Below are 27933 nucleotides of genomic sequence, written 5' to 3'. Positions count from 1 at the left end.
TGGGGAAGTATGGACGCTGTCCAGTGTCCATTTCCTCCTCAGCAAAGAGCTCCAAAACTGAATCTTCGGGTACCTCCTTCTGCTCAGCATCCATATTTTCTTGGGTACTAGGGGGTACTTCACCTTTCTTATTCTTTTCTTTCACGATTGCTTTTGTTACTTGTGGAGCATTAGGAGGTACCGATATAGGAGTGGCAGCTGATTGGTCTTTCTGTGCAGGTTTTTGAGGACTTAAGAGATAGCGTGCGATGGGAGTGAATGATTCTTTTGGAGGAATGGTCATGTCCGTCTGAGTTCCGATGGAACATCTCTCTGCTACCTTCTAGGCGTAGGTAGGTTTGTTGATGTCGAGAGGTTTCACCGCTTTCCTTGCCTCCTGGTACGATATGTTTAGCTCTGCCTTCAGCCGTTGAATTTCTTTTCCTTCTTTCCACCTCTGGCATGCTTGTGAATAGGCTGGATGTTCTCCCTCACAGTTAATGCAGGTGGGTTTTGCGGCTGAACATGCTGTTTTTCGTGGTCCTTTGCACCACATCGAGCGCGTGCAAAGACTCCACGGCAGGCCATTTGAGAATGTTCATACTTCTGGCATTTAAAACACCGTAAAGGGTTTGGAACATATGGACGAACTGGACAGTTGATGTAGCCAACTTTAATCTCATCAGGAGGTTTGGGCGAGTTAAAAGTTAGGATAATGCTCCTGGTTTTAACAAGCTTCCCATCCCTACGCGCATTTATTCTCTTAACGGCAGTAACTCCCTGTGGTTTCAATTCTAAGCAGATTTCCTCCTTGGTTACGTCGAGAAGGTCCCATTCCGAAATGACACCACTCGACGAACTGAGTGTTCTATGTGGTGTCACTGTTATGGGTACTCCTCCGATTGATGTTGCACGGAGCAGCTGCTCAGACTGCCTGTCAGTTTTGGTTTCAATTAAGAGGTCTCCAGAACGGAGCCTCTTAACTGATTTGGGTGACCCTGCTAACCCATCTAACCCTTTCTGTATGAAGAAGGGTGACATTTTGCCAATCGGTTTCTCAGTGGTGGAATGAATAATTAAAAATTTTGGAACAGGCCCTGATGATATTTCTGTTCGCTGCCTCTTTGTAGCAATAATGCTATCAGTATCTTTTTCTAAAGTTTCAGATAGGGACCGTTGGGGCCCCTGAAGAATTTAGTTTATCAGGATACATAGAATTTTTTATATGGTTCAGTGTCCGGGCTCCCCACCCACCACGGAGTCCAAAGGGATGCCCACTACCCGGCATGCAATAAATGCGCTCGGGAGTGGAACGCCAGGGCTACCCAGACACTATACCCGCACTGCCGCCAGCCTGAATCCTGTCCCTCGGACCATGAGGGTAGGGGCGTGGCATTGACACGGTTGACCCTCGCAGGCGAATCTACTAGCCGATTGATCCTAGCCGGGCCTTCCAGGACCACCCGTCTTGTCGAAGCAGGGGCCAAAGTGGTGTATTGAAGCTGGGCCGCTCAACCACCAGGATCCCCCTTTCCGAATTTCCACGGGTCGCAGCGCACGGCAAACACGGCGGATTCCATTGATGTAAGAATGGAACCTGGGCTGTGGGCGTTGGATCCCAGTGATGCTAGTCTGGGAGTCCAGCAGCGTCACTGGGAGGTCCCCTCACCACGTACAGGTACCCACGTCGAGGGGTATAAATAGGGGAACGATATCTTATATAACACGAACCAAATTTGCTTATGCACGATTCGCCTTTGTGTTTACAAGAAATGGCAGTCGAATCCGGAATCATCCCAACTGAACGCAACACGATAGGAATGAAGAGAAGATTCTGAAAATGTATTTATGTTTTTTATATCAGTGAAGGGGAAACACATTTCACCATAATAACGTAAAAATGTGCTTTAGTAAAATGTGAGGTGTTAATAGTGTATTTCTGCCTTTACGGTGTTGTTTATTCAGTTGCTAAACGCATGCAGCTTTGTTTGTGTGTGTATCAAGCGTGCCTCCTCATCCTGTAATTGTGCTTTATTCCCTAAAAATGAGTAAAATACTTAAAAGGTGTGAAAAGAAAGTGTCCTGGTGAAGACACTGCAGATTCAGAGAGGGGGGAAAAAAAAAGCAATATCGATAAACAGATGCGGACTGGATCAAAAATTCTTACCCGGGAAAATTTACAGTGGCCTCATACTACGGTTTATGGCTAAAATCACACCGGCCACCGGGGTTTCCCCGGTAAGGCTTATGGGCAGTCCACCACTGTCGATAGCGAAAAAATATGAAACTGTGAAACACTTTGAGCGAAATGAAAGACCATGTGATATTGCGCATTCTACAGACCTAAATGAGGCAACGCCGAGAATTACAAAGAATGCAGAGAAAATAAAAACAACTTTCATCGCAGGAACAACTCAAAGTGTAACTAAAATCCATTAGATTAAGACACAAAGAATTGGAAGAGATGGAATGGCTGTTATCTGTTTGGATAGAAAATCAAACAAAAAACAAGTCTGCTATTATGACAGAAGCAAAATCATTAGCAATATTTTATTATGTAATAGTCGTAATAAAATACTTACGTATTTTATTACGATTATTTATTGTGTTTGGTAAAGCTTTGGTTACAAATGTGTGTTCAATCTTGGGTAGTCGACACCTAACCCTATTTTTCCCATAGGGCCTGTTGTTTATATTGCATGAGGATTTCTAGGAACACAACTATCGTGCTAGACGAGGATTGACTGTATATCGAATAGACACGATGAGCTACTCTTGCAGACTGTTGAAGTACCACACAGTTGATACATTACTCTGAGGTTACTGCTTCCGATATGCAGTATTTTACATCTGTAAGTGATAAACTTCAGTTGCCACATCTCAGCCCATCTATTCAACTTTTCTAGATCCTGTTGAAGCAGCATAGTGTCATCAACAACGATGCCAATCTTTGTATCTTCTGCAAACTTGGACATTAAGCCTGATATACCATTATCAATATCATTAATAAATACAGAAAAGAACAATGGACCCAACACTGAACCCTGGGGGACTCCACCAATAACATTAGTCCATGAACAGCAGTGTCCACTGATTACCACTCTGTCTTCTCCCACTCAACCATCCATTTATCCATAGCAGCAGTCTTCCATGGGCAACAGTATCAAAAGCCTTTCTAAGATCCAAATATATGATATCAAAATTATTCTCTGCATCCAGTTCCTTTGTGACCACATCATAGTATCCGATCAAATTGGTCAGACAAGACTTCCCCTTAAGAAACCCATCCTGTGTCCGAGCTATAACTGAAGTCTTGTCTACATGATCCTGCAGTGCTTCTTTAACCAGTGCCTCCATTAATTTCCCTGGAACGGAAGTTAAACTAACAGTTCTGTAATTACTGGTGTCGCCCTTAGATTCTCCTTTGTGAATTGGGGTCACATTTTCACATCTCTATTCCATGGGTACCTCCCGAGTCCAAGCAAGCTCTCATAATTATGGCTAAGGGTTTGCTTATTTCCTTTGCTGCCTCCTTTAATATAACTGGATAGATCTCATCCATCCCAGGTGCCTTTCTTATGTTTATCTTCAATAATTTCTCTTCCACTTTTCCCTCAGTTATTACAAAATCATCTAACTCACTGCTGGAGTTTAATTCGCCTCTGGAATTACCCTGCCTGAGTAATTTTTCATGTGTGAATGCAGATGCAAAATACTCATTTAGTTCGTTAGCTACATTAGCAGGATCATCAACAGTTGAACCATCGATATCAAATGGACCGATCTGATTCATTTAGCAGAGGTATACAATGCAAGAAAGCAAGCTTATGTAGCATCAGCCAAAAAAGAAACCCCTCCCATTTCACCCCTCCATTCCTTCCAAATACCTGTCCAGCTCAAACTTAAATTTATTTAGGCTATCAGCTTCCACAACAAAAGATGGAAGTCTGTTCCACCAATCAACTACCCACTGGCTAAAGACAAATTTTTGCACATCTATTCTACAACTATCTTTACTCAATTTGAAACTGAGCCCCCCTCAGTTTCTCAGTCTGAGCAAGATGAAGAATCCCATCAGCATTCAGCTTGCTCAACCCATTCAAGGCCTTGTACACCTCAATCAGATCACCGTATAGGTGCCTACTTTTCAGGCGCTGCAACTTGCAGAACTTAAGCTTTCTTTGTAAGAGCACCCCTTTGTTCCCCTTCTCTGTACCGTTCTAGCAATTCTACATCCTTCTTAAAATGAAGCCTCCAGACATGTACACAGTACTCTGTGTGTTGCCTGTCCAATGCCTTGTATAACGGGACAATCACCGCCTTGTCCCTGCTAGCAAAATTCCTATGTATCATTGACAAGACTCCATGACCTGCCCTGGCAGCACATCTGCACTGCTCAGCAAACTTCATATTTGACTTCATATCAGACTGCACAATTATCCCCAGGTATTTTTCACTTTCCACTTCACTGAGTGTAGTACCACCCAGCGAAGTCCATTTGTCTTCGGTTATTGCTACCCATATGCTGTTTGTTTGTTATTTGGTTTTTAGGAGCATTAGCAACTACGGCCATATTGCTCCGGGATATGCGGTGGTCATTCCCTCTGTATTTGGTGGTGACGGGCTCGAACCCCGGTCTAACCAAGAAGTGGGTGCTACGCACTGCTGCTTCTTCCCACCTGGCTACGGAGGCACTTTATGCAGTACTACGGCCTATATGCAGTACTTTGCATTTGTCAATGTAAAACTTCAGTTGCCACTTCTTAGACCATTTTCCCAACTTATCTAGATCCAGTTGGAGTAGCATACTATCTTTACTGTCGTTAACAACCCTGCCAACCTTTGTAACATCTGCAAACTTGGACATTAAACCTGATATACCTTCATCAATATCATTGATAAATATCAAAAACAACAATGGATCCAACACCAAACCCTGAGGAACTTCACTAATTCATCCCCTTCCTTCTAGAGTTTAAATAAGTAAAGAACTCTTTGCTGTTTTTCTTTGCATCCTTTGCCAAAGATTTCTCGTAATCTGCCTTTAACTGCCTAACCTCCTTTGTGACTTGGTTACAGACCAGCTTATATCTATCATAGGCTTCCGAGTCAACTGTTAATTTATATGTATCCCATGCATTTTTCTTCGCTGCCACATGTCTCCTTAGTTCATCTGACATTCATTCAGGCCTAAACCTTGATCAGTTGGTATGAAAAGCCTAGTAGCTTCCAAGATTAATTATTTGAATGCTTCCCACTTTGAATTTGCTGTTGGCAGCAGCATCATCAGTTGGTCCCACCGTGTAGAATTTAAATACTGACTCAGGCCACCATAGTCACCTTTATGAAAACAAAACCCTTCCCACTACCCCTGATGGTAGTTACATCTTTGAGTAAATCCAACTTGAGCACACTGTGATTACTGCCACCCAGTGGTTCCTTTATCTGCAAATTCTTAATGCATGAAGAAGCACTACTGATAATCAGATCAAGAGTATTACTCCCTCTAGTTGCCTCCCGAACATGCTGCTGTAGAAAACAATCATCCAATAAATCCACAAATGTCTTGCTAGTGTGAGTGACCAACACATAAATTACAGTAAATATGTAGGAAATTAAAATCCCCCATTATATAAGACAATCTGCTTTACTGGCACACTATTTCTCTGTACAGTTGTTTATTATACTCATCACAGTCATTCAGCCTATAACACACCCCTACTCTCTACGTCACACCAAACTGGCTCGACACTACACTGTCCAGTCATGTCAACTGGCTGTACTTCCTTGGGTTTTATGTGTTTCTTAACTAATACCCCTTATCCCTTCCTATCCTGTCTATCCTTCCTGTACACATTGTACTCCTCAAATTCCAGTTCTGCATCCCTTATATCTGTGACACCACATCTCTGATAGGCGCCTCCGTAGCCAGGTGGGAAGGAGCAGCAGTGCGTAGCACACGCTTCTTGATTAAACCGGGGTTCGAGCCCGTCACCACCAAATACGGAGGATGCGGAAAGGTCAGGGAATGACCACCGCATGACCCGGAGCAATATGGCCTTAGTTGCTAATGCTCCTTAAAAAAAAAAAACCAAACAAACAAACAAACATCTCTGATATCCCAAAAATATCTGCCTTTGATGTTTTGACCAACATTTGAAATTCATCAAATTTATTTACCAAACTTCTAGCATTGGTGTACATGCAAGTATGCAAGCACCTGTTCCTACTCTTAGCTACCCTAACGCAGCCCATGTATTTACTTGTTCCACAATAACTCCCAGCAGTCTCAGAAATACCCTGCATCTTGTTTTCCAGGCTGCTGCTCCTTCCAATAGAAGGAGTGCAAGAATCACTTTCACCTCTGCCAACGGCTACTGTTAATCTATTATTCCATGTATCCTCCGACAATTATTTGTTTTCCAATACACCTAACACTGTCTCGATAGCATCAGCAAATATTCTTGCAAATGATTATTTGTGAATATAACTAATGTTCCTTCAAAACAATGACAAAAATAAATATGGTGAAAACTCATTTTGTTAACAAGGCATCACACACACCTTATACTGTATACTGGGAAACAATATCACTATTTGCCTCATTCTTGCATTTCAAATAAATAGCACTTCTCTATGTTGATACTGCTCCTTTCTGAAGTACAAGAATTAGGCAAACTCACTGTAATTTACTTCACAATATAGGATATGTGATACTTATGTTATGTACATTTTGTCATTATAGTTATATATAAAAATGATGCATTCACACCATTTTTACATTACCATGTTATTAATGCTACTAGAACAATTTTAGCCATAACTGCATATGGATGAAATTAGACTGCGATAATTAGCATATTCTAATAGAAGTAAAAGCAATAACATGCTTAAACTTACCATTGTATCATCAATATCTTCATCTGAATTATCATCATCGCTACCATCATCATCATCATCCTAGAAAAATATGCAAAAAATAAAAATACAGAAAAACACAAAAGGCAGTGGATAACACTGAAAAATTAATTATGCATCAACCAGCATAAAGCAATTATAACTGGGTTGAGTATGTAAACAAAGTGGTGTGACTTTAGCAGTTTCTTTAAGACAGGATATGCAATTGTTTGGATCATCACATTTCTGGTTAATTTTTTATTTCAATCAAAATTTTTATTATTCCTTTGTTTTAAAAAACCCTTCAAATTTCATTTATATATACAGTAAACCCCCACTATCCACGGTTTCATGTATTTGCGGTCGCTGATTTAATATAAAATGAAACATGGGTGTGGCTAAAATCATCTTTCCCAATCAAAACAGTGCTCAGTGGATTGGGGGGGGGGACAAAATCGCAAGCGTGGATGTTCCCCGCTAATCCTTATTCAGTAAGTGTTAAGTGCTTGTCATGGACGGTTTCGTCATTTGCTTTTAATTGACATACTTATAAATTGAATAAATTTATTAATTTAATACTTACAAAAGTGAAAAATCTACCGTTTTGCAATGTGTTAGCATAAACAGAATTTTTCGTGTGTGTTAATGGTTAAAAGAAAGTGACTTTATTGTGGACAAGTTCTTTTCTAACCCCTACAAAAATTTGGCTACAAATAACAAGGGAATTGTGAAAAGATCAAAGAAGGTGATGACATTAGCATGTAAAATTGAGTTATTAGACAAAATTTATAATGGTGAAAGTGTCAACGGTACGACCAATCAAGAAATCGGAAGGAAAAATCCGCCATAGTGTCCGTGAAAACGTGCTAATTGCTTCAAAAATTTGCTCTGTAACTTGTGATGTTAAATTAGAAAAAAATGGAAAAAATTTTAAATCTGTGGATAGAAGACCGAATTCAAAATAAAATTCTGTTAATTTCACTCATTCGTGAAAAGGCAAAACACCTTTATCAACACTTTAGCGAAACTGCTGATAGCACTAGCGGGATAAGTTTTTTAGCTAGTTTGAAAGATTTGTTTGAAATTTCTAATAAAAATTACATTTAATATTAAATTGTTTCTTATTTTAATTTCTATGCCTTATGCTTGTATTTCACTATGTACATAGTCAAATTATGAAGGTACATATAATACATACACAGACAAAATTTTCGACTAGTTTTTCGTATATATTTCATACTTTGGAATAGAACCCTTTTATTACTATGGTGATTATTCATGCATAAAGTATTTTCAGATAAAGGAACCATTAGGTGCCAGTGATCAGAGTGTACTGATGTGGGATTTACTTAAAGATGTAACTACCATCAGGGGTAAGGGGAAGGGTTTTTACTTTCGTAAAGGTGACTACAGTGGTCTCAGAGAGTTTTTAAATTCTATACAGTGGGATCAACTGTTACCAACATTGAATTCTAAATGGAAAGCCTTCAGGGACTTAATCTTGGAGGCTACTAGGCTTTTCATACCAACTAAGAAATACTGATCAAGGTTCAGGCCTAAATGGATGTCAGACAAATTGATGAGAATCGTGGCAGAGAAGAAAAATGCATGGGATGTATATAAATTATCAGGTGCAGTCTATGACAGATTACGAGAAATCTTTGGTAAAGGATGCAAATAAAAACAGCAAAGAGTTCTTTGTTTATATAAACTCTAAAAGGAAGGGGATGAATCAGACTGGTCCACTTAACTAACATAGATGGTTAAACTATTGATGATCCTGCTCAAATAGCTGATAAACTGAATGATTACTTTGCATCTACATTCACACAAGGAGTTATTCAAGGAGAGAAATGCCAGAAGTTTATCAAACTCTAATAGGGAGCTAAGGGATTTTTGTAATAACTGAGAGCAAAGTGGAGGAGAAACTGTTGAAGTTAAACATAAAAAAAGGCACCTGGAGCAAATGGAACCTATCCAGTTATACTGAAGGAGGCAGAAAGGGAAGTACGCAAACCCTTAGCCTTAATTATGGGAGCATCCTTAGAGTCAGAGGAGGTCCCCATGGACTGGAGATGTGCAAATGTATCCCCAATCCACAAACGGGGTGCAAAGGGTGATACAAATAATTATAGACCTGTTAGTTTAACTTCTGTTCTGGGGAAAATAATGGAGTCACTGGTTAAAGAGGATACATGATCACCTAGACAAGTCTGCAGTAATAGTTCAGTCACAGTATGGTTTTGTTAAGGGGAAGTCTTGTCTGACCAATTTGATTGGATACTACGACATGATCACAAAGGAACTGGGTGCAAAAAATAATTTTGATATCATATACTTGGATTTCAGGAAAGCTTCTGATACTGTTGCACATGGAAGACTGCTGTACAAATTAGAGCAGTATGACATTAAGGGCAACTTGCTGCAATGGATTAAGGGATGGTTGAGTGGGAGACAGCAGAGAGTGGCAATAAATGGACACTGCTCTACATGGACTAATGTTATTAGTGGAGTCCCCCAGGGTATGGTGCTGGGTCCATTGTTGTTTTTTGTATTTATCAATGATATTGATGAAGGTATATCAGGCTTAATGTCTAAGTTTGAAGATGATACAATGGTTGGCAGGGTTGTTAATGATAGTAAAGACAGTATGCTACAGCAACAGAAGTTTAAAACTGACAAATTCAAAGTACTGCTTATGGGTAGCAGTAACCCAAGAGAAATGTAACAACTGTGTGGTACTACACCCAGAGCGGTGGAGAATGAAAAAATACCTGGGGGTGATTGTGCAGTCAGATTTGAAGTTCTCTGAACAGTGCAGACAGGCTGCCAGAGCAGCTCATGGAGTTTTGTCAAGGATATATAGGAACTCCCCAACGTAAGTAATACTCGACTTACGGAAATTCGACTTTACATAAGCTTTTGCAGCCCAGTGCAAACTTTAAAAAAATCATGGAAACGTATTCGGCATCCTGTAGGAATAAATGGAGGTACTGTGAAAATTTCGTAATGTGAACCCAAAAACACTGTGTTTTTTTTTTTTTTTTTTTTGTAGTTCGTTCCAAGTGATCGGAAGTTGAAAATTTCGGAATATTTCTAAGCTATTCATCTCTCTAAAATCTTATTTTTATAATGGAAATTGCACTACCCTTTCATCATTAATGTATATCATTATAAGAATCAATTTTGAATGCCTTTGTGATCTTTTTATGAAGCATGTTTCTGGAGGTCACGACCATAAAGCAACAAAAACAATTTGCATTTTCTGGCTTATTGGGCTTTTCTGTTAGTGCATCTAATTATAAATGTGTAGTAAACTCGATCTTATTGCATTTGTGATAATACTGAAAATTGCAATTATGTGGGTTTTTACGCAATTTTGGTGAAATGTGTTCCCCTTCACTGAAATCTTCAATCATATAAAAAACAAATTTTCAGAAATTTCTCTTCATTCCTATTTATGTAATACAATGACAAAGGGAAAGTGACCAACGGAAAGTGCAAGTGGTGGTAGTGCCAGGAAACGAAACAAAATTGATTTAGAAATGAAGATGAAAATGATTAAGAAGTATGACGCAGGACAAATTTTGTCATTTATTGCAAGGGAATTAGGTCTCACTGCTTCAACAGTGAATACTGTTTTAAAGGACAGGGCACATATAAAAGAACATGTCAAAGGATCAACAATGATCACAAAACAGCGTTCAGGTGATATATCAAAGATGGAACAGCTGTTAATAATATGGATGGAAAATCAGAATCAGAAGCGAGTGCCCTTCTCGCTTCTGATTCTGAAAGTCTAATGAAAGTCTGATTCTGAAAGTCTAATGACCATTCAAGCAAAAGCAACAAGTATTTATATTTATAAAGATATTATGGATAAGTACGGTAAACTCCAAGCCATATTCGTGGCAAGCAACAGGTGGTTTAATAGGTTCAAGCATCACACTGGTTTCCACAACGTTAAAGTATGTGGTGAAGTCACCAGTGCTGATTCTGCAGCTGCAAAGAAATTTTGTGAAGTGTTGGAAAAGATTATCAATTCAATGCAGCACATTTTTAATGCTTACGAGACTGCGCTGTATTGGAAAAAAATGCCGGATAGAACATACATTACCAAAGAGGAAAAGACAATGCCAGGTTTCAAGGCTTTAAAAGATAGGGCCACGCTCTTGCTTGGGGCTAATGCAGCGGGAGATTACAGTATAAAACCACCGCTTGTTTATCTTTCTGGGAATCCTTGTGCATTTAAGGGCACCCTACCCGTGCATTTCTGATCGAACCAGAGAGCATGGATAACAATATCTCTCTATAAGGATTGGTTGAAATGTTGCTTCATTCATGAGTTCGAAAAATATTGTAAAGACAACAATGTTCCTTTCGAGATTTGCTTCTATTAGATAATGCTCCTGAACATATTACGCATCTAGATGATTTCAATTCGAACATGAGTCATATTTCTACCGCCAAATATGACTTCACTCATACCTATGGATCAGGGTGTTATTTTGAATTTAAAAGCATACTATTTATGCACAACACTTGCTCAGGCATTGTCTTGCAGTAGACGATGAGAAAAATTTTACGTTGCGAGACTTTTGGAAATCTTACAATATTTACCATGCCATCTTAAACATTAATAAGGCCTGGGTGGAAATTACTAAAAGTTGTTTAAATGGTGCATGGAAGAAAATATGCCCATGGCACGTAAAAAGGCTTGAAGGATTTGAAAAAGACTAATCATATGAAGAGGTTACAGATAAGATTGTAAAGGTGGCAGAGCTACTTCAGTTGGAAGTTGATGTCAAAGATGTGGAGGAGTTAGTAGAGGAAGAAGAGAAGGAATTATCTAATGAAGAACTTATTGACTTCCAGGCAGTGATAGTGAAAGAAGAAAATGCTGATGAAGCCTAAGATGAACCAAATGAGAAGCTGAGATGCTTCATCACCCGAGAGATGGCAATGGCATTTTGTGAAATTGCATGGGCAAAGGCAAGGTTTGAGAAGCTGCTTCCTAACAGCAAACGATTCTTAAAAGTTAACAGAGGGATGAATGATATGCTTGCTTGCTACTAAGAAATCTATGATGAAAAGAAAAAAGCTGCCGCCTAGTCATCCATTAATATGTTCTTTCGTAAAGTTGAGCGGCCGACTGCTTCTAAATCTCCACAGCCCTCAACCTCCGCAGCAGTGTACTTATCAGCTGAAAACATCGATTCTGGCAATGATGCTCAATAGGTAAAACTTACTGACGTTATGCCATCTCCTTTTTTTGTAATTTTTCCTGCCATGAGATAAAAAATTGAATAAATACAATAAATAATTCTATTTACATGTTTGTCAAACATTTCTTTTTTGATTTAATCAATGCAGCAAGCACGGTGCGAGTGCTGCACAAGCATGGGGGAAATTCTGACTTACATAGCGTTCCACAGAAAGCAACCCTTACATAAGTTGGGGAGTTCCTGTATAGGAATTTTGCTAGCAAGGACAGAGAGGTGATTATCCCTTTGTATAAGGCAATGGTCAGGCCACACCTTGAGTACTGCATACAGGTCTGGAGGCCTCATTTTAGGAAGGATGTAGAATTGCTAGAATGAGTATAGAGAAGGGCAACAAGATTGGTGAGAAGAACAAAGGGGAGCGCCTACGAAGAAAGGCTTAAGTTCTGAAAGTTGCAGCATCTGGAGACTAGGCACCTGTGAGATGATTTGATTGAGGTGTATAAAGCCTCGAATGGTTTGAGGCAGGTTCAATGCTGACGGTATACTTCTGCTTTCTCAGATTAAGAACCTGACAGTGCATAGATTCAAATTGAGGAAAGACAGTTGTAGAATAGATGTGAGGAAGTTTGCCAATTAGCCATGGGGTAGTTGATTTTGTATTCAACGTGGATGAAAGCAGCCTATTTTGGAAACGTTTACCTTCCAAAACTTTCATCTCACGAGATGAGAAAAGAGCTTCCAGGTTTAAAGCAGCTAAGGACCGAATGAGGCTGTTGTTGGGTGAAAATACATCTGAGGATGCGAAGCTAAAAGCAATGCTTGTTTACCATTCCAAAATGCCTCGAGCTATGAAAGGATTCTCCAAACCTAATTTGCCAGTAATATGGAAATTGAACAGAAAGGCCTGAGTGACGAATGGAAAGTATTGGCTCATTTCAAACATGCATTCCTGTTGAAGTGCTGTTTCTCCCACCAAACACAACTTCGCTGCCACAACCAATGGATCAGGGCTTTTAGTCAACTGATTGAGGCTAATGATGAAACACAACAGTCGATGAATGATTTTTGGAAAAATTACATTATGCAAGCAATCAGCAATATTGAAGAAGTCTGAGATGAAGTAACAGATCAGTGTCTTAATGGTGTTTGCCGACAAATATGGCCCAATATTGTTACAGAACGTGATGGAGTAGAATGTGAAATTCTTGCAATTAGCAACAAAAGTCATTTGAATGATACACGCAATAGACTTTGCAGGAGTCAATCTAGCTAACGTTCAGGATTTATTAAGTAGCCATGGTGAGACACTAACAAATGAGGAAAACCAAGAGTTAATGGAGCAACAAGTAAACAGTTAAGAAAATGAAGAAGAGGTTTCCCCAGAAAGGATATTAACAACAGACCTTCTAATTGTTTAAACGAAGTGACTCACGCCTTAGATGTCTTATAAGAAAATGACCTTGATTTTTAACGAAGCTGCATTGTGAAGAGATCTATTTTAAATGCTTTATCCTGTTATAGTGAGATGCTACGTGATTGAAGGAAAAAAGCAAGCCAGTCGAGCCTAGATGCATTTTTGAATAAAATAAAGTGAGCACTAGTGTTGTTTTGTGTTATTTTTCATAAAAGTTTTACGTTTACTGTTTTTCTTGACTCTTATGAAATTTTCTTTAATATTTTATATTATAACATGTATACTCTCATTTCAAATAAGTTTATTTTGAACAATTTGTACCTCTTTTTTTAAATGTAGAAATATATCCATATTTTTGCTATGGTATTTCTACCTGCAATAACAAATTTTTCTATAACGAACTAAAGTACTGGAATGCATCTACTTCTTTAAGTGAGGTATCAGAGAGAGAGAGAGAGAGAGATAATCTTTAATGCCCTTCACGGCCAAAAAGCCAGAGGTTTACATTTTTACAGCCCCCCTCCTCCCCACCTGACAGTGCATAGATTCAAATTGAGGAAAGACAGTTGTAGAATAGATGTGAGGAAGTTTGCCAATTAGCCAGGGGGTAGTTGATTTTGTATTCAACGTGGATGAAAGCAGGCTATTTTGGAAACTTCCGGGAAAATCTAACAATTATTTACGAAAAAAAAAAAGTAATTTTACAAATGAAAACATATTTTGATACAAAGGAGAGAACTCCTTACGAGAGTTAGGTTTGATTGAACTGACTTAACATCGAGATAAGAGCACCAGCTCAATCAGACAGGAACAGATGCAAGGTACACATCAGTCATTGCTGATTAGTCCTACTAGTCATAATTTTTTTCTGGTAAGTCCGGTCAACAGCGAATTTGTTCAGGTCGGCGTCAAGTGCCTGGGTTTGCTTCAACATCTGCTGAGGGAGGAACCTGTCCGAGAGATGGAGTCGTGCTGAATGTGAGTAGAGCTCGGGATTAGCCCTAAGGGCAGCAGGGGAGGGGGATATCCTCCAGCCACAGGTATCCCAGAATGAAGGTGTAGCAATTATGAGTGTTATCATCTTGACTGTTGCTAGGGTGTTGGTCGTCGACTAAGGTGGGAAGCCGTGGAATCCCGAGAGAGTTGGCAAGCTATGTGGTATGAATCAGAGCTGGAAGGTTGTGCTTCCTGTTGGCCCACTTTAGGAGCCAGAATTCTGTGGGAAAGAGTGGTTTCTTTAGTGACGGTGCTGCTGACGCCCAAATTTCAGCAGCATAGAGTAAAGGCGGAAAGATGATTGTTCTTATGTAGCTCACGGTTGTCTTTTTATCTCTGATATGAAGGAGATGCTGTTTTGATATCCACTGGCGTCTTGAAGCATGTGTGTGTGTGTGTGTGTGTGTGTGTATGTGTGTACAGCAGACTCTCGATTTACCGGGACACTTCAAGACTCCAAATTAAAAAAAAAATAATAAAAAAATAAAAAAATAAAAAAAATAATAATAATAAAAAAAATCAACTAGAAATCATAAAATTCATGTAATGACTAGAATAGGTATAAACGGATATTTTGCAAGTCATAAATGAGCGACAAAAAGTGGCATTATAAGTCATCATTTGGAGATTAATGTGCCTATTATCTTGCAATCCCTGTTAACTAAACAGAAATGTTTAGTTTGTTTTAGCATGTCGGGTCGATTGTTGTGTTCCGTCACACCGCAAAAAGACAAATCTTGTTTCATTATTTATGTCAGGGATGTCGATGTTTTTTTTTTTTTTTTTTTGTTTAGAAATTGCGAAAATGATGGGTAAACGCAAAAGAACTGCGTTTTCAGTTAAACAAAGACTTCAAATTATTCAAAAGTTTGAAAACGGTGCATCCGTTAAATCTCTAATGAACCATTATAATGTTGGTGATCAAACTATGCGTGACATTTTAAAAAAAAATTGTAATAAACACTCAATAACAACAATCACGGCACACACAAATTGCACAAGTGAGATTGGAGTAACAAGAAAAAAACATAGAAAAAAAAGAAAAGATTCTTACAATTATTCATGGTGCCACCTAAGAGACAAGTGACAGCGGTACTAGTACATCTACCAAAAAAAGGAAAGCGATCGATTTGGCTCAGAAAATTAAACTAATAAGAATGCATGAAAATGGTCAAACATTAATAAGTATCGTGCTGAATTCAGATTTGTCAATAATAATATAGCAGCAATATGTTACTAGTCATTCCCGAGTTATGTAAAACTCGACAAAGTAAGAAGTCCTAGAACGTATCTCTTACGTATGTCGGGGACTTCTGTATTTTTGGATTAACCGGGATTTGTTTTTTACCATCTACCCCAGAAAATAGAGAGTTTACTGTTTATATATATACAGGGTGTCTCAAAAATATTGGTACAAACATTTAGGGGAGGTAGGTAACATCTAAAGGAATGTGAATTGCATAGGAACCCATAACCAGAAATGTCACCGTAAGTCGGTACACAGCGCTGTTCATCAGTTCGCGAGAGGGAAAATTTCTGGTTTACTCATTCAAGCAGTAGTCTCCGCACAAAGAGCATGCATCGATATACGAACTGTGAGCTGGCAGACATGCACCTAGCATATGGATTAGCAGAGGGCCCACTCGGTGTGCACCCCCATGCAGCACAACATCGCTTCACAATAAATGTGTGGGCAGGTATGGTCGGTGACTGCTTAGACGGTCCATACCTGTTACCATCCCGCATGAACTCCGCTAAATATCGGATCTTTCTTGAACAAGTTCTACCAGGGTTACTTGACGATGTTCCAGCAAATGTGAGACGCAACATTTGGTTTCAACTTGACGGGGCGCCTGCCCATTATGGAAGGTGTGTTCGTGACCATTTGAACTGGCGTTTTGGGCGTCAATGGATTGGCCATGGTAGACCCGTTGCCTGGCACCCACGCTTACCTGATCTATCAAGCCTTGATTTCTTTCTGTGGGGGGGGGGGGGGGCCCTCAAATCTATCGTGTATGAATTGCCTGTAGAGACGGAAATCTCTACAGGCGATTCTACAGGAGATCTCATGGTGAGACTCGTCTGCGCGGCTGCTACTGTCAAAGAAACTCCAGGTGTGTTCGACCGTGTCCCATGGTGGAACCTTCGAGCATCCGTTGTAACATCATGAAATGCATCCATCTCATAATCCATTGTTAATATTATGTCAAATAAATGTTTGCCACTAATTACTGTCTTGTGTCATTTCTGCTTCTTGTGCCTCTGCTACTACTTTCCCGTGACGTTTCCGGTTATGGGTTCCTATGCGATTCACATTCCTTTAGATGTTACCTACCTCCCCTAAACATTTGTACCAATATTTTTGAAACACTCTGTGTGTGTGTGTGTGTGTGTGTGTATATATATATATATATATATTTTTTTTTTTGTCCATGTTATTTATTGTGGTTATAGGCAATTGTACAGTGTTTACCTGAGGAGGCGAGATTAGGAATGTAATTAGGATAACAATAGACTCCTGCTCTCGTATTACACTAATAGCCCAAAGTGTAAAAAAGTTGAGTTGTAGGAAAGTAAACAGTATATGACTGAAGAACATAAAGCTGGTGATAGGGTTATCTGGGCCCAAAGTGTAAAAAAGTTGAGTTGTAGGAAAGTAAACAGTATATGACTGAAGAACATAAAGCTGGTGATAGGGTTATCTGGGAGCACAATTTCCGGTCCATGTTAGTAACGTTTAATTATTTCAGCATATTTTGCTGAAATGGTGTGGCATCCTGAAGAGATACTGTTTCCCATATATCAGCCAGTTACCTACAAGTTTATGATTATAACAGCAAAAGTTTAAGAATAAGACAATATTGCTAAGTAGAAGTGTAATTATAAGATTGTTGCATATCGGTCAATGGTGTAACTATGCCAATGCGGTGCGTTAGGGCCCACTGCCCTCCTGTCTGAAATGGAAAAAAATATAATTGAGTAAAAATGTAAGTTTTTTTAGTTATGTTTATGATAAAATTTACTGTCTACGAACAATATAATTATTTTCACACGAAACATGTTTATTGTTAGCTAGCTGCACAGCACAAGCAAAACTGCTTCCAAGGCAATTTTTAAGGATTTGTGCCGAGGGGGAGGGAGGGGGAGGTCAAATAGGGGCCCACTTATTGAGGGGGTCACCATTACTGATTCCTGCGGAGACTTTTGCCCCCAAAGTTTATATGTCAAAAACGTCCCTGCTGCTTTGCAGTTCCTGATACACAGGAGCTGATTCAGCCATTGTAGAAAATAACACAACTCCAAACTCTAGCACCCCTTTCCCAACCTAAGGTTGGGAAAGGGGAGAAGGTTGGCAACCTTCTGGCATAGTAAGGTCATTGTGAGATCACTGATTTCCAATCAATGTGTTATGTTTATATAAATGTATCCCCATATCCGGCCGGAGTTATTTTTATTTATATAAACAAAGGCGAAGAAATAGTTACTAAGTTTAAGGTGCCAAAAAGGGAAAAGGGATTAATAATACTGCTGTTTATTTCAGTTAAAAATCCAAGGCCTCTCATCATATACTCCGTCCTATCGTGTCTGGGCAGAATGGCAGACACTTTAAAATTTAATCCAAACTCGTGACTCTTTTTGTATTTGTTAAGTAACACTGCAGACCTACTCTTAATGTTATTAGTGCCAACATGTACAACAAGATCACCTTTGTGCCCTTAAAAGATGATATCTGCTCAACAACAACTTTTGCAGCTGGTAGATATACACTGGTCCTATTCCACTCATCCTTTTTTGCACGATGTATTTTCAGTTTCTCTGAAAATAGTCACCGACAACAGCCAGCTAGTGCAATCTGCCTTGGGGTGTTGCCTGCTAATCAAGCACAAGTTCCGTCATTGATGTGGGCAGCTGAGAGCTTGATGCCCCTCCCCCCCCCCAATTTAATCCATTTGAGGGCATCCACCGTGTTCTTCAAGCACTCATAAAGGCCTACAACAACCTCCTTACATCGGTACACGTAATCAATATCATGTCCCATTCTTGATAGCTCTGCATCAAACAAGCAGTACACTTCATAAAGCAGCGATGTGGAGACAACTGCCTCCATCAGTTCTCCACAGAGCCAAGGCACTCCCCACTAGCTTGAGCCCTTTGCTTTATTGCTTTGAGGCATTATTTTCATTCAAATTCAATATAATGAAAAATACTACACTAAACAAATATATCTAATGCAGTAACAACACTGTGCATTAGTTATGCCATGAAGATTACATTATTAATTACATATAATTAGAATTCAAATAGTCTTATCGAAACGCCACTTACACAGCAATATTACCCTGCTACCAAGTTTGCATTGTATGAGGTGCTACCCAAGAGTTACCAAAATCTGAACGTTGCACGGGAACTACGTCTAGTTATGGACTTGTGACTCTAGGTAACACTGCACGCATCCTGTGTGAATCAGTGTGTCATGTGCCATTGGACTGGATAGTCATTGAATATTTATGCACAGTTCTTTGGCGATGTGTTTCGTATAGTTTGCAAGTGTTGCAATGGCTGATGTGAGAGAGCAATGTGCTTGCATTAAGTTTTGTTTTCTTTTTAACGATACAGCAGCAGAAACCCATAAGAAGTTTAAACAAGCTTTTGGTGACAATGCTTTAGGCCAGATCCAGACCTACTACTGGTTTAACCGTTTTAAAAAGAGTCAAATGTCGGTTGATGATGACAATCGCTCTGGGGGTCCATTATTGACCACCACCCCGGAAAATTGTTACAATGGATTTTGGAAAAAATTGATTCTGAATCGATCGAAGTGTTGCAGGTATTGAAAACATTTTTCAATTGTAGACTGTGTCAGAATCATAGCTTTATCGCTCAAAGAAGTAAAACTGACCGCCAACATTAACTATGTGTTGGAAAAATGTATGACCAGAGTCAGTTCATTCAGTAAATACTGTATGGTCAAACTGGCAGAAAATGGAATCAGTGCAAAAGTAGAACTTGCTAAGTTGGTAGGAGGGGAAGGTTTTGATGATATGACTACTGAAGAAGTTCAAGAATTACTGGTAGAAAAAGAGGCTGGTGAAGTGGATTTGGTGGAAATGGCACTGGAGGTAAACCAAAACAGAGGATGATAGTGCAGATGAAAATTCTGAGGTTCCAAATTTTACACTAAAAATTATACGACAAGGCATAAACTTAGCTGAGCAATGAGAATCTTAATTTTTTGAACGCAGATCCTTCGACTAAAGGAGCACAAAGTTCAAAAGTGAGCTTCAAAAATGCTTAGCTCCATATGACTAAATTTACAAAGATCTATCAAGCAAAAGCAAACAAACCCAGATTATTGATTTTTTTTTAGAGAGAGAGCAGACGATATGTAGAAGAAAGCTCAGCAGGTGAAGACATTCTACAACATAGAAAATGTTCTCGTCTGATTGTGGTTAGCAGCGATAAAGAGGAAGAAAATTAAATGAACGTACATTATCTGACATATACTGTATGTATCACAGTTTGTAAGACATTTGTTTCTTTATTATTATTTTTTAATAAAAATTTAACTTTCCGATAGTTATAAAAATATGGTGTATTTTTGGTAGCTTTTGGAACGTAACCTCCTCCCCTTTTTGTACTATTTCTTAGTCATGCATAGCACAGTTGATTGATTGATTTGGATTTTATTGGCACATTAGCATCTAAGGCTATAATGCGCCAAGACAAGGTGTAATAAATGAAAATTTATTCTCTCAGTGACCTAAGTAGTTAGGCCACCATGTCCAGATATATAATAAAAAGTATATCAATAAAAGAAATAACAATAACGTATAAATTTTAAATACGAGTAAAAACCTTTATTGATTTAAAAAAGCTAAAAACGGCAGACACATCGTCATTGTCGCATAAAGTCAGATGATTAAAAGCGGTAAAACAGATATTGCTAAAATCTGGACAGTCAACTAAAATGTGTCTTATTGTTAAAATTGTGCCACAGGACTCACACATAGGAGGGTCAACAGCCCTCAGCAAAAACGAATGAGTCAAATGACTATGTCCTATGCGGGTCCAGGAAAGAACAACTTCCTCCTTAAGATTCCTGCGCAGACTAGACTGCCATGGTTCAATAACAGGCTTTATACTATATAATTTATTTGCAGTCTGTCTATTCCACGAATCCTGCCATTGGGAGTGTATTTTCTCGTGTATTATATGCCTGTAGTCTGTGTAGGGGCCTGACAGGCACCGCATAGCACGGATTAGCACTACACAAGATTTTATAGTAACCTAACTACCGTGTTATACGAGGGTCACCTGTATATGCAAAATACTCATTCAGTTTGTCAATTACCTGAGCAGGATCATCAACAGTCTAACAATTCATATCAAGTAGACTAAACTGACTCATTCCCTTTCTTTTAAAGTTTACATAAGTAAGGAAGTCTTTGCTGTTTTTCCTTGCATCCTTTGCCAAAGATTCCTCGTAATCAGTCTTCAATTGTCTAACCTCTTTGGTGACTTGATTACAGACTAGATTATTTCTACGACACGCTTATGTGTCACCTGATAATTTATATGTATCTCATGCATTTTTCTTCTGTGCCATCTCTTGACATAACGTCTCAAGGACACGTTATGTTAAGGATCTGGGTATATTCTTACCATGTGTACGCCATATCCCCAAAATTTTTTTTACCTAATACAGCATGTCAACTCCCCCCACCCCCCAACCCCACTTTTTCTTACCATTGAATACACCATAAATTGTCAAACTAATAGAGTAAGATTATCTGCAAAAAGATCTCAGTTGCCCAAATTATTCGCTGTATGATTCCTTTCGCCTCAAAGGTGGTACTTGTGCATATGACCGTTTTGATATACCATGTTAGAGACTTGGTAATTTGGAATCTCCTCTTTCCTCTTTTCGATGTTCTCTGGTTTAAAATCTGTCTACCTCTGTGTCAAATTCATCTGTTGTCTCTACCATTCTCCCAACTCCACTAATCAGTTGGAGCTCTTCGACTTCCTCCAGTCCAACTTTCCTAACAGTGAGGTAATTTTCCTTGGTGATTTTAATGTTCACAACTCCAGCTGGCTTCCGTTTTCTAGTCACACCAAACAGCTGATCGAGATGCTGAAGCTTTTGCAATTACTAATGACCTTTCACAGATTGTTCATTTACCTACAAGAATACTGGACAATCCTAACCATACAGTCAACACGCTTGATCTTTTTCTCACAATCACCCCTTCGAAGTACACGGTCGAAGTGAGTGCTCCTTCAGGCACCTCAGATCATAACTTGGTGATTGTTTCTTCTCCAATGGAGCCTTTATCTCATGGCTATTCCCAACCTCGTGTTGTTTGGCATTACAAGAATACAAAATGGGATGACCTGCGAGACTTCTTTTCTTCTTTTCCCTGGTCGGATTACTGTTTCAAAACTTCTGATGTCAATGTTTTCTCAGATCGTGTCAGTGAAATTATTCTTGCAGGAATGGATTCCTTTATCCCACACTCAATTTTTAAAATCTCGTGCTTTATCTAAACCTTGGTTTTCCAATTATTGTGCTAAGGCTGTTCAAGACAAGAATGTTGTATATCGTAATTGGCTTGTTTCTAATTCTTCAATTTCATTTTCTGCCTACACCAAAGCTCAAAACAATTGTAAAGCAGTTATTAATCAGTCCAAACTAGAGTTTGAACAGGCTAAGAGTAGAAAACTTGCTTCTTGCCCTAAAGCCAGCCGAGCATTCTGGTCTCTTGACAAAGCTATTGGCCGCAACTTTTGTCCATCTCTGCTCCCACCTCTGTCCAAACCAGATGGTTCGGTTGTCACTTCAGCCAAGGATAAAGCTGACCTGCTAGCATCCCATTTTTCTTCCAGCTCATGTATTAATGATCTTGGTAAAACACCTCCCACCATTCTCAACATGCTCCATTCGATGCCTCCTGTGGTCTTCCGTCAAAAGGATATCAGAAGGATTTTGATGAATCTTGATGCTAAGAAAGCTCCAGGTCCTGATGTTATTTCTCCACATGTTCTCAAAACCTGTGCTCCTGAACTTACTCCTATTCTTTGTCGCCTTTTTTCACTTTCTTATTCCAAAGGTGTTTTTCCTTCTGCTTGGAAATTTGCTCATATTCAGCCAGTTACTAAAAAGAGTGACAAATCCCCCCTATCCAATTATCGTCCCATTGCAATTACTTCCACTCTTTCTAAAGTAATGGAGAAATCAATTAACCGCCAACTATTAAACTACCTAGAAAACTTCCGTCTGATCAACGATCGCCAGTATGGATTCCATCAGTGTCAATCCACTGGTGATATTCTGGCGTATGTTACCCATTTATGGACTAATTCAATGGAAAGGTTCGGTGAAACAGAAGTAGTTATTCTTGACATCTCAAAGGCTTTTGATCGAGTTTGACATAAAGGTTTTCTAAACAAGCTTCCATTTTATGGTTCGCCAACTGTTTTTAGTAATTGGTTATCCAGTTTTCTCTCTGATCGCTCACTGAGGGTGATGGTAGATGGCTCTCTGTCTTCTAAATTCTCCACTAATGCTGGTGTCCCCCAAGGTTCAGTTATTTCCCACACTCTTTTCCTCTTGTATATTAATGACCTTCTCCCATTGACTGGAAATCCTATCCATAGTTTTGCCGATGATAGCACATTGCATTCCACTTTCCATTTTGAGAAATCTTGTCCTGCTCAATCAGCTTCAACTTCTCGAAAATCTGCTACCAATTCCTTAAATGCCGATCTTCAGGTAATTCTCCAGTGGGGCAAAGAACAACTTAGTTGATTTCAACCCTTCTAAAACTCAGTCTTGTCTTATATCTCGCAAAAAGGATTCTTCTGCTCCTACGCTTATCTTTAGTGACACTCCGATTTCTACGCAAAATGATATACCTCTTTTGGGGATTACCCTGACTTCTAATCTCTCTTGGCACAAGCACATTACAAATATTGCTTCCTCTGCATCTAAAAAACTTGGTTTTCTTTTTCGCTCTCGGAGTTACTTTTCTTCCAAACAGCTGCTCACTCTGTATAAATCGGGAAATACGTATGAAGGAAGGTTGTTCCAGGAAACAGCAGTTGAAGGAATAAATGAGGAAGATGAAAAGTTGGCTCTGTGGGTTTGAAGTTGGACAGTAAATGGATGTTGACTGGTGGCGGCACGGGTTCGGACTGTTTTGAAAGAGAGAGCAGGAATTATAGAAGCCAATTCAGAAGAACAGTGCCCATGGAAGTATCTGTAGATGAGGCATGCAGCAGAAACAGTACATCTATGAGAAAGCGAGAGGAGAGACTCTGTTAGAGATGATTCATTAACTAACCTAACTGCCCTCTTCTGAATGGAATCAAGAAGCCTGAGAGAGGTTTTGGGGGCACCACCCCAGTTGTGGGAACAATATTCCATGGCAGGGCGGATTTGCGATTTATACAGAGTGAGCAGCTGTTTGGAAGAAAAGTAACACCGAGAGCGAAAGAGAAAACCAAATTTTTTAGATGCAGAGGAAGCAATATTTGTAATGTGCTTGTACCAAGAAAGATTAGAAGTCAGGGTAATCCCCAAAAGAGATATCATTTTGCCTAGAAATCGGAGTGTTACTAAAGATAAGCATAGGAGCAGAAGAATCCTTTTTGCGAGATATAATTAATTATTGATATAAGACAAGGCTGAGTTTTAGAAGGGTCGAAATCAACTAAGTTGTCTTTGCCCCACTGGAGAATTATCTGAAGATCGGCATTTAAGGAATTGGTAGCAGATTTTCGAGAAGTTGAAGCTGATTGAGCAGGACAAGTTTTCTCAAAATGGAAAGTGGAATGCAATGTGCTATCATTGGCAAAACTATGGATAGGATTTCCAGTCAATGAAGAAGGTCATTAATATACAAGAGGAAAAGAGTGGGAGAAAGAACTGAACCTTGGGGAACACCGGCATTAGTGGAGAAGTTAGAAGACAGAGAGCCATCTACCATCACTCTCAGTGAGCAATCAGAAAGAAAACTGGATAACCAATTACTAAAAACAGTTGGCAAACCATAAAATGGAAGCTTGTTAAAAAGACCTTTATGTCAAACACGATCAAAAGCCTTTGAGATGTCAAGAGCAACTACTTGTGTTTCACCGAACCTTTCCATTTAATTAGTCCATATATGGGTAACATACGCCAGAATATCACCAGTGGATCGACACTGACGGAATCCATACTGGCGATTGTTGATCAGACGGAAGTTTTCTAGGTAGTTTAAAAGTTGGCGGTTAATTGATTTCTCCATTACTTTAGGAAGAGTAGAAGTAATTGCAATGGGATGATAATTGGATGGGAGGGATTTGTCACCCTTTTTAGGAACTGGCTGGATATGAGCAAATTTCCAAGCAGAAGGAAAAACACCTTTGGAATAAGAAAGTGAAAAAAGGCGGCAAAGAATAGGAGTAAGTTCAGGAGCACAGGTTTTGAGAACAAGTGGAGAAATAACATCAGGACCTGGAGCTTTCTTAGCATCAAGATTCATCAAAATCCTTCTGATATCATTTTGACGGAAGACCACAGGAGGCATTGGATGGAGCATGTTGAGAATGGTGGGAGGTGTTTTACCAAGATCATTAATACATGAGCTCAAAGAAAAATTCGATGCTAGCAGGTCAGCTTTATCCTTGGCTGAAGTGACAACAGAACCATCTGGTTTGGACAGAGGTGGGAGCAGAGATGGGCAAAAGTTGCGGCCAATAGCTTTGGCAAGAGACCAGAATGCTCGGCTACCATTAGGGCAAGAAGCAAGTTTTCTACTCTTAGCCTGTTCAAACTCTAGTTTGGACTGATTAATAACTGCCTTACAATTGTTGTGAGCTTTGGTGTATTCAGAAAATGAAATTGAAGAATTAGAAACAAGCCAATTAGGATGTGCAACATTCTTCTCTTGAACAGCCTTAGCATATTTATTGGAAAACCAAGGTTTAGATAAAGCACGAGATTTTAAAGTGGAGTGTGCGATAAAGGATTCCATTCCTGGAAGAATAATTTCACTGACACGATCTGAGAAAACGTTGACATCAGAAGTTTTGAAACAGTAATCGGACCAAGGAAAAGAAGAAAAGAAGTCTCACAGGTCATTCCATTTTGCATTCTTGTAATGCAAACAACACGAGGTTGGGAATAGCCATGAGATAAAGGTTCCATTGGAGAAGAGACAATCACCAAGTTGTGATCTGAAGTGCCTAAAGGACCTCTCACTTCAACCGTGTACTTAGAAGGGTTGATTGTCCAGTATTCTTGTAGGTAAATGAACAATCTGTGCTAGGTCATTAGTAATTGCAAAAGCTTCAGCATCTCGTCCTGCTGGGTCAGTGTGACTAGAAAACGGAAGCACAGCTGGAGTTGTGAACATTAAAATCACAAAGGAAAATTACCTCACTGTTAGGAAAGTTGGACTGGAGAAAGTCAAGTTGCAAAGAGAGGAAGTCAAAGAGCTCCAAGTGATTAGTGGAGTTGGGAGAACGGTAGAGACAACAGATGAATTTGACACAATGAGGTAGAGAGATTTTAAGCCAGAGAAGATCAGAGAGAGGATATTCCAAATTGCCATGTCTCTGACAGGGAATATCAGAATGGACATATGCACAAGTACCACTTTGAGGCGAAAGGAATCATACAGCAAATAATTTGGGCATCGGAGATGAGCAGTAGTTGAATCAACCGATAAAGATTCTGTCAGAAAAAGTACATGGGGTTTGGCAGACTGCAAGTGGAAATGGACATCGTTTAGATTAGAATTGAGACCACGTATATTTGTGAAATGAATTAGGAAGTGCTTGGGAGGTTTAGTTCTTTTCGCAGATAAGCTTGCTCTCTTAGTTTGACAATTTATGGTGTATTCAATAGTAAGAAAAAGTGGGTGGGAAATGCTGTATGAAGTAATGAAATTTTTTGATATGGCGTACACGTGGTAAGAATATACCCATATCCTTGACATAATGTGGCCTCGACAATGCTCCCCGCATACACACTACTACACTAGCTGATCCGGAAGACTCCTAGAGAGTTACCAATAGGTTCGTTCTGGTGTACTAACCAGCGGCCGGCCTGCGAACACCGTCTTAGAGCTGTACCCTCGAAATGCAAGGAATATTGGATCTTATCACGACATTCATCATAACCTCAAAAGTCAATCATACTGCATGATGGAAGAGATAGGGAAGGGTTGACCGGAACTTAGCTCTAGAGACTAAACATGGGTTCCACCACTTCAAGCCTCCAATAAGCAAAGTGGTGGTATTTCATGGTTGATGAGAGTCATCTACCACCTTGTACTGCCTGGTAACATAGAGGGGGCGGCGTTCCTCCATGTGGTTTGGGCGCATGTACTTGTGCATAGAGGTTATACCCAGGATTACTAACAGTCCCACCATCGTGAAGGTGCAAGAAGAGGATTTGGCTGTCACAGGCTGTCCAGACTTCGCCGAAATTGGGTACACTTGACTTGAGTGTCACCAGAATATCAGTTCCATCAGCGTTTTAGACTCCCAGGTAGCATATCTGAGAGAATGTCTGTGACAACCTCAAGGACCAAAGAAAATAAATAATTTAACTGTGGAAAGTAGAGTGTTAAGAAATTCTTCATCCCAACTCATTTAACTTGGACGAGGAAAGATGCATGATGATATTATCCACAGAAAGAGTCAAATATTGGTTAAGGCTCTAATTGATCATTAGCCATTCTTTGAGTTTAGATAATGTGCAATCTACATCTACAATAGTATAATGAAACAACATTAAACAATGCTAAAATATATGTATCGGATAACTAATGCTGCTATTTAGCAAGTGAACATGGGCTCTATTGAGTACTTCAAACAGAAAATTTTGTAGGTGGAGATATGATTTTTACAATGTAAGAGAATAAATTTGCAAAAGCAGCAGTGTGTGTACAAAATGATGAGTCAGTGTGATTTATCTGGTTTAGATCATTTTATCATGCCCAAAAAAAAAAAAAAAAAAAAAAAAAGTGTGTGGAATTATATGGTTCCTAACACCTACAATTTGCAGAGTGTGTAGATTAATTTCTGTTTTATTACATAGGGTTGTGAGAAACTTCTGTGTTATGTTCGAACTATTGTTTACCATGTGTCTTGATCTTGAAGTATTTGTCTAATTTTATTATTATATTCAGATTTTTTATTTAGGATTAATACTGTGCAGTACTGTCTGCTTTTTGCATGTCTGTTTATTGTCATAATTTTTTCAAGATATTTAATTGTTGTAGGGGGATACTAGGCATTGCCTTTATTTATTTTTTTTTATTTATGATTGTGTTAGTTGCCTGGATAATTCTATTTTTGTCTGGATGGTTCTTTAGTTTAACCTGCAACTCTGCTATACAATTCATTATGAGATACTGGTTGCTTCTTAAA

General features: G+C 39.2%; 1 protein-coding gene across 3 annotated transcripts in view; it reads right to left on the bottom strand.

Annotated features, from left to right (window-relative positions):
- Positions 1 to 27933, bottom strand: part of ctrip (E3 ubiquitin-protein ligase ctrip) — an 894611-nt gene that overhangs the window by 242612 nt on the left and 624066 nt on the right. For all 3 annotated transcript variants that reach the window (XM_090377644.1, XM_090377653.1, XM_090377662.1), the window contains one exon: positions 6880 to 6939. In XM_090377644.1, coding sequence (XP_090233770.1) covers positions 6880 to 6939 — 60 coding nt within the window. The remainder of the gene's footprint in view (positions 1 to 6879; positions 6940 to 27933) is intronic.

Source organism: Mastigoproctus giganteus, chromosome 1 (genome assembly GCF_048544385.1).
Source record: "Mastigoproctus giganteus isolate SK-2022 chromosome 1, ASM4854438v1, whole genome shotgun sequence".
NCBI classification, from domain to species: Eukaryota; Metazoa; Arthropoda; class Arachnida; order Uropygi; family Thelyphonidae; genus Mastigoproctus; species Mastigoproctus giganteus.
This window is presented reverse-complemented; position numbering and strand designations above follow the sequence as displayed.